The sequence below is a fragment of the Podarcis muralis genome, chromosome 6 (genome assembly GCF_964188315.1).
Source record: "Podarcis muralis chromosome 6, rPodMur119.hap1.1, whole genome shotgun sequence".
Classification (NCBI taxonomy): Eukaryota; Metazoa; Chordata; class Lepidosauria; order Squamata; family Lacertidae; genus Podarcis; species Podarcis muralis.
In genome coordinates, this window is record NC_135660.1 from 4,134,858 (window position 1) to 4,142,580 (window position 7,723).

The window sequence follows — 7,723 nt, forward strand, 5'->3', positions numbered from 1 at the left end:
CGAGAGACCGACCCCTCTCACTCTCCAGGCTTCAGGAAGCTATCTGCAAGCCTTGGAAGCCCGCGGGAGTTCCCGCCGGGCTCCCAAGACTTGCGGACAGCAGCCTGCAGCCTGTAAACCCAGAGAGTGCATCGGAGCGCGCCCCGGGCTTCGGGCAGACATCCGCAAGCCTGGGGAGACCGGCGGGAGTTCCCGCGGGCTCCCAAGGCTTGCGGATAGCAGCCTGTTCTGGGGTCGGGGGAAGCTCGGGCTTCCCCCGCCCCAGCCCCGCGCCTTGGGGGAAATAATTTTTTTTTCTTTATCCCCCCCCAAAAAAAACTAGGTGCGCCCTATGGGCCGGTGCGCCCTATAGGGTGAAAAATACGGTACAAAGCAGATTGTGTCCTTAAAAAGCTGATACCTCAGTAAATGTTAGCCCCTAAGGTGCTCATGCACTTTCTGCTGCTACAGACTAATGCCCCTGCTCTTCTGGGGTGTGTGTGTGTGTGTGTGTGTGTGTATTTGACCGCTCACCTGCAGTGCGTTCTCAGAGGAGTCCCACAGCTTGCCTCTTGACCGCTCTGAAATAGCAGTTTCACAGTCAAGCAAGGAGTAGGGGGTACAGGAGTCGACCCTGAATTAGTCAAGGAAACAGAGCACCTCAGTTACGTAGATAAATGCGTGTTGGAACACTGTAGTTTGTATATTTTTAAAAAGCTGTTTCTACTGGGGGTAGTTTTAGGAATATTTTAAAAGAAACGAGTGCCTGTGAAAATAAATGGGCTGCTCAATGAAACCGACTTTCTTAGTTGTGAGTTGATTGAAGGGAGTGGGGAGATGTTGCCCTGCTGGAAATGCGTAAAGAAAAGCATTCCAAACTCTTGTATTGACTCCCCTCCAGTCTCTCTTGCTTGTTTAGCCATCATCTTTAAACAGGTATTAACTAGTGTGTGAGAAAAGGTTATTTTTCCAAATTCCTCCCATCTCTCCTCATTCACATGTTATGCAAACGAAAAGTGCTTTCTCTGGCTTGTACTCTTTGTACCAGGTTTTGCATATAAAGTGTACGTCTAATACCATCCGACTTCAGAAAAAAAAACCTTCCTCTTCCCCTTCATGTTCACCTTTATAATTCTCCTTTTATATATGTGTGTGTCTTGTTTGTGGGGGAAGGGGGGGGTTGATTGTCGGTTGCTCTTTTTTTAACATGTTGATTAAATAAAGTTCCTGTCCTGGAGTCTGGCTGGCTTGTCGTTCACTGTGTCACACATGCAGCTGTTTGTCCGATCCAGCGGTGGGCAGCTCAGAGATGTGTTTCCTTAGGAATGCATCCTGAAAAGAAGGACCTTGGCTGGCATGCATGCCACATGCCACATTTGCACGTCACTTCCATCTTCATAAAGTACCAAACTACATATTGCATTTCTGCCGGGATAGTATTGCTGCCCGGTGATTGCCTTCAGCTTTAAAAAAGAACCAGAACCAGCCATTTGATTCCCAGGGGTGGGCAGATGGACAAATATTGTCCTACTGGCTGAGAAATTGTGTGCATTAGAAACCACAGTGGTTGCATTTTTCATCCTTTAGTGCTTGGGACCGTTGCGTTTCTCAGGTGTAACCTCGAAGGTCCCAAAATGAAAGTTAAGATTCTAATAAAACCCCACAGTTCTCCCCCCAAAAGGCATACTGAGAGCCAGCTTCTTAATTGCTGCCACAGCTGAGAGGCTTGAACATGTGAAGCTGCCTGGGTTCTAATTCAGAGCACTGGTCCATGTTAAGCCTGTTCTGCCTAGGCTGAGCAGCAGAGAAGAGGCCCCCTTTAGAAGTAGAAATGCAATGGGCTGGGCGTGGGACTTTTTTGCATGCAGACCATGAGCTCCACTGCTGAGCCGCACCACCCTCTCATTTTATAACATTCCATTTTTGGCACACGTACACACACACACATTTGCTTTAATTTAGTTTCCTTTTTTTTGCGTTGTTTTAGTTTTCATCCCTTTTTTTTCCTTTATGTCTTTTTTGTGTTTTCCCATGTAGGAGCGATTATGTTTGCCTCTGCACATATTAGAAGAGAGAGGGTTGACGCGAGTGGCAGAGACTGTACAGGCACTTCTGGAGCGGGCCCCCCCAAAACCGCAGCACCACCACCAGCAGCAACAGCAGCAGCAGCAGCAGAATCAGCTGGCTGCTGTGTAGTGACCCCCCGAGACCTTGTTGCTCTGTCCTTGGCCAAGCCGAAGAATGCCCGGACTTGACTGCCTGGGCAGCGTGTCCAGACACAGGCAACCTTGCGTTCGAAGGAGGAAATCTGTATCCGGGATTCCTGAAGGGAATAATTTTTGCTTCATTTCTCCACTTTTTTTGGAGGTCACAAAAGTTTCCATTGAACTTAAAGAGAAAAGAATTCTTTGTAAAGTGAGTTTTGCCTGCACACGTGGGAGGGAACCAGGGGCAGATTTCACCTCCTCTCTCATTCATTTCTCAATAAGGTCACAGTAGAATTGGGGCAGTGAGTGGGAGCCTTTGAAACTACCCCCCCCCCCGAAAAAAACACCATATGTTTAAAAAACTGTGGGGTGGCTAGTATGTCGTATTCAGATAGGAAATATCTTTTGGTTTTTTTGCAATGCTCTCATTCGTTTCAGCACACAGGGCATTTCTTGTGGATTAGACCCACCTGAACACACACATACTCCTCAGCCAGGACTTTGGAAGCGTACATCTAAGAGTTAGGTTATGTTCTAGCTTCAACATCACTCCCATCGGACGTATGTATAGGAATACTTTTTCACACAGGTTCTTCCTCTGGCATTCTGTGTCCCGGCACAGCGCAAGAAATTAATTGTAGCATCCATCTACTCGTAACTTGGTAACTCGCGGTTTCCTGAAAGAGCAATTCCTGGTACGACTTTTAATTTTCATTGTCAAATCATCCTACAAAGAAACTGCTGTTTGGAGGTAAAATAGCAGAGCCCTTGACCTGTGCTTTTCAAAAATGATCTGTTAACTGGGTAGGAAAGTGGATTATTGAAGTAAACGGAGACCAATGGCTCTGTTGCAGAAAGAGAAAAAAGTGCTCTTTGGTGGATTTGAAAGAACAGTTTTTAAGGGTAATTCTTTTCATGAAGTTAATCCAGCATTTCCTTTTCTGCATTCTTCTGCCATCTACCCTTCCCCTTTATTCATTGCTTCTCTCACGTGTTCAAAACCTGTAGCTTTGGAAAGTGTGCAAGGGCAGATGAAAACCATGTTAGCAGTTTCTGACGACTGGATCTGCCCAGCGAGCACCGTAAAAATGAGCTGAGAGGTGCAGACTGGCAGTCGTGCAATTCTTGCATCTTCACTCCTGCCCCAGATGTTGCCTTATCATGGGCAATTTGAGGTTCATGTCTTGTTTCTCCAACTGGAATGCCTTTCAGACACTTATCTCCTCCGCCTGGGAATTGGTGGTCATGTACGGAAGCATTATGCTGATTCTGTGACTGAGAAGGACCGTAGGGAGGGAGCTGGGTAATCAGAATGCAGAAGCAAACCATGTCATCACGTAGGTGAGCAATATTTGGGCAGCAGGGAGCAAGCCTGTGTGCTGGCTTCAGAGCCACACCCTATAGCCCCTTGCAGTATCACAGAGGATTGGGGGGGGGTGTTCTTGGGGGCAGCGAATTCTTTGGCTGCCTCCATGCAGTATGTTCTCTTGTGGCGCCCATGCAAGGCACTGCTCTCAGCAGTGATTCCTGGGGAAGAGAGGCCCTCGTGGCCTGTATGTGAGGTTCACAAAATAAAGCAGAAAACACGGAATGTAATGACGGATGGCAGGAGGAGGTGATAGAATAGTTCAGCTGAGATGTGTAGACAATGGATTTTGAGGAATCTGGAAAAGAACCTCAGGCTGGCTGTGTTTTTGCCTTTGACATGCATCTCCTCTCCCCAAGTGTCTCGGTGGCGCTGTGTTGAAACAAAGCACAAATATCATTTTTGCTATTCCTGTTGGTTTCCCTGGGCTTTAGGTGGACATCGTCCTTTTTGCCATTCTCACACTCCCTCTGCAATCACTTCATTACTATTTTGATGCCCTTCCTGGTTAATTTTGCCTTGCTAGGCTCTCGTGTCCTTGCAGGCTGCTTAGTTCCTTTTTGCTTCATGACCCCTGGCTCCCAACTCTCCTCTGAAGCACACGAAGAATATTTTTAGCAAAACAGTGGCATACGGTTGAAACAGCAGTTTTCTTCTAGCTCGGACGGCCTCAAGGCCTGCAGGGGCTGGACGGGCCACAGGACTGCCTGCCTCCTTGCTGATGCTGGGTGTGCCGTGTTTTGTGGGTGCGGTGTTGCCAGCCAGAAGCAATTCTTGAGGAACTACATCAGATGCAATAGCAGCATTGAAAGCCCTCTCTCGGTTTCTTTTGTGTTTCCGTTTGCCACCCCGCGGACCTCTGATTCAGATGCTTCACCAGTTCTGCTGCTGTGCCTGCTTCACCAATTCTCAGCCACTTGTTTTGTACACCTCTCTGGGTTTTCTGTTATTTATGCAAGCAGGACCGTCTCAGAGTGGAGGGAAGTAAACTTGGCATAGCGAGGTGGGTAAGTGAGGAGAGATTTCATGAAGGTTAGTCTTTCACTCCCACACCTTTTTTTTTTTAAACATATAACAGTTTGTAGGCTCCAGCCCAGTTACCAAAAATGAGCAACTTCATCACCATATACTGTAAAAACATCTTCTACCATGTCAAGGTCAATCCATTACCTAGACAGCTCAGTCTGTATATTATGGTGGGTTGAGAAACGGTATTTCCTGCAGCCCGGTTGTGTAGGTCATCTTTAACTGCAGGAGAAAAGCAGCAGTGTTTGGTAGTGCGGCTGAAGCTCCCAGCCCAATCCAGCAGGACACATGCAAGTGGTTGGCCGAAGCCCTTAAGGGCCAGAAATTCTTAGCATGCTTTGCGAGAGGACCCAGAAAGGACTGCATCCTACCAAAGACATGCAGCTGCCCTTGTGTGGGGCTGCAGTGGGTCTGCTGGTGGAGCTGGGGGCTCTTCTGCCTGGGCAGTCGGTAATGCCCAGGGGTGTAACTGCCAGGAAATAATTAAGCACAATGCAGTGGTATTGCCTCTCACGCAAATCACCACCTATGACCAGGGCTAAAGCATATGACATGCTTTTTAAAAAAACAAACAAAGACAAATGCTCTGTTTTGTGTCGCTGCGTCATTTTGTGTCTCTTCACTTTCTTATAATCTCATGATGGCAAGAGTTCCATGAATGGACATTCACAGCGTGAAGGAAATCCAGGTCCTTTCAGCCGATGGCATGTTTTATGTATTATACCAAAAAAGAAAAACCACTTGAGTTTTCTGTTGCTAGTTTTAAATGGCTTGGGAATTTTTGTGTTTCGTTATATTTATGTGCAATTTTTTCCTTGTATTCAGTGGAAAAAAGTTTTTGTTTTTTAAGAAAAGTGTATAGAATTCTATTTTGTGTGTTGAAGCAACAATAGATGGCTGTCCTCTTCTGGGGAATATCAGTGCAAGAGATCCCCCATTCCGGAGGTGGTGCTTGCTGTTGGGTTCCTATAAATCATTCTGTTTTTGTTACCTGTCCACAAGCAGTCCCAGGCAAACGTGACTATTCTGAGAATCAGGTGGTTTTCCATTCCAGAACTGACACTTTTATTTCCATCTTGCAAGGGGTATCATTCATTCAAGGCTGCTCCAGCAAAGGATTGTGCTGTTTTCATAATTTGGTCTCTATTTCCTCCAACAGTCCAAAATAAGCTTTAAAGCTTTATACAACCCCCCCTCCCTTGATATTTGGGGAACTATAGATGTTGCGTGCACAATCATATTATCCCAAATGAAGCTGGTTGTCTGAAAGGACCCAGTGAACAATAATTTATGCAGCACACTCAGTGGGCAAGCTAGATCTCTCCTGCTTGTCCCGTGAACACTGGCTATGGAGTCCATCCCTTATCCAGTGTTGGCTCATCCCTTTGCACAGGGTTTCCCAAACTTGGGTCTCCAGCTAGTTTTGGACTACAACTCTCATCATCCCCAACCACTGGCCCTGCTAGCTACGGAGGATGGGACTTAAAGTCCAAAAACAGCTGGAGACCCAAGTTTGGGAAACCCTGTTAGGGTAAGTGGGGCACTGCCCCACCAACCTCAGTGTGCCCCCCAACCACCTCCCAGTTTTCTGGTATCCACTAAGGCTTGGCTGGGCATTTCACTGTATCTGTCCCCATCTACAGCTGGCCTACCTCCCCCCCTGCCAGTCCCAAAGGGCACCAAAACACACTGTATTAAGTAGACCGTGTCCAGCTTTCTGACTCACACCACATAGTGACATTAAGATGGGGGTCAAAACTAATTTGCTTCATGGAAGGCAAACTCACCTTGTTGCTCTGAGTAGCCCCTGCAAGTTCTTGCTAGAGCAGGCCCAATAGCCTCCGCCTGTCCTAGGGATGGATTGCAGTCTCACCTCTGGGTAGATGGAGGGTATCTTGTCTTCCTTTTCGTTGCTGATTAATCAGAGAGGGCAGACTCGCAGGAAAAGCAAATGCACTGACTTCTGGCGCAGTTCATTAAATGTGCCCAAGAGAACCGCTTCTTGCAAACTCTCCTCTGTGAGGGCTTGTGCAGGAGCTTTTCCTGACAAATCTCTGCCACAAAATATTTAAAGGAATCTCCTGGACTGTTCAGTAATGACCGGTGCTATTATGTCTTGGAATGGTTCTTTTAATTTTGTTTTTTGGGCAGTGGGAGGGATATCCTGTAAGTTTGGGTAGGTTTTTTTTTCCCCCTAAGCATGTTTTGCAGAAGATTTGAAAGCCTCCATTTTCAGTGCACTCCAGCTCTCACATATTCATTCTCCTCTAGGCTGGCACTTGGCAGAAAGCCCAGAGGATAAAGACTTCACTCTTGTTGTTTCTCCAGACTGTAAACGTGTAATTAGTAGTATAGCTAAAGGATTTTTTAAGAAGTTCTTTCCTGTATTTGTATGTCTGTAAATACATTCCATAGTTTTCAAAGACTATATAAACATCATAATATCATGTACTTTATTTTAAATTGCCTGTATGCTACCAGTCAATTTCTAGCGCACATGATATTATAAACTTCAAACCTGGGTGATTTGAAATAAAGGCTGAAGCTTTAAAACCTGTGTTTGTGAACAGAAGCATTTATTCTGCAGTGGGTTTGTCCAGTCTCTCACGTGCCTTTGATTGCTTCTCTCCTGGGAGAGGGAGCAGCCTTGTTCCTTTGCTTGTTCAACATCACAACATCAAATGTGTTGCTGCTCCCAAGGGCTCATCGTGTTCTTGTAGGATCAACTTGGGATCCTATTCTGCATATGCAGCATGTGTGATTATTAGAGTAGTTGTCATATTAATAACTACTTGGTTTTGCTAGTTTTCTAAGGTCTTCACGTACATGTCCAATATAGGAACCACTCCTAGGGTCCAAGGTCCCTTCAGCCCCGCCCCAATAAAAAATTTGAGGCAGCTCCCCCCCCCCCCCATTGATGGACATTTCCATTTAAATGGTCTTGTGATTCATAATGTGGGGCATCAACATCTGCACCCCCTCCAACATTTTATTCCGTTTGGCACCCTTGATGTCCACTTATCACCAGCAACATTCTTCATGGTATGTCTCCATGCAGTTAAAGCTTAAAAGGGTAATTTACACGAGCAATCCTGTGGAGATGACGGACCATTTTTCTTTGCAGCTTTCCTGAGCTCGAGCAGAG

At 46.3% G+C, this 7,723-nt stretch overlaps 1 protein-coding gene across 3 annotated transcripts in view; it reads left to right on the plus strand.

The window, feature by feature from the left end:
- Positions 1-7,135, plus strand: part of LRCH3 (leucine rich repeats and calponin homology domain containing 3) — a 99,648-nt gene extending 92,513 nt beyond the window's left edge. For all 3 annotated transcript variants that reach the window (XM_028731919.2, XM_077929626.1, XM_077929627.1), the window contains one exon: positions 2,017-7,135. In XM_028731919.2, the coding sequence (XP_028587752.2) occupies positions 2,017-2,175 (159 nt within the window). In that variant the 3' untranslated portion in view covers positions 2,176-7,135. The remainder of the gene's footprint in view (positions 1-2,016) is intronic.
- Positions 7,136-7,723: the final 588 nt, after the last annotated feature.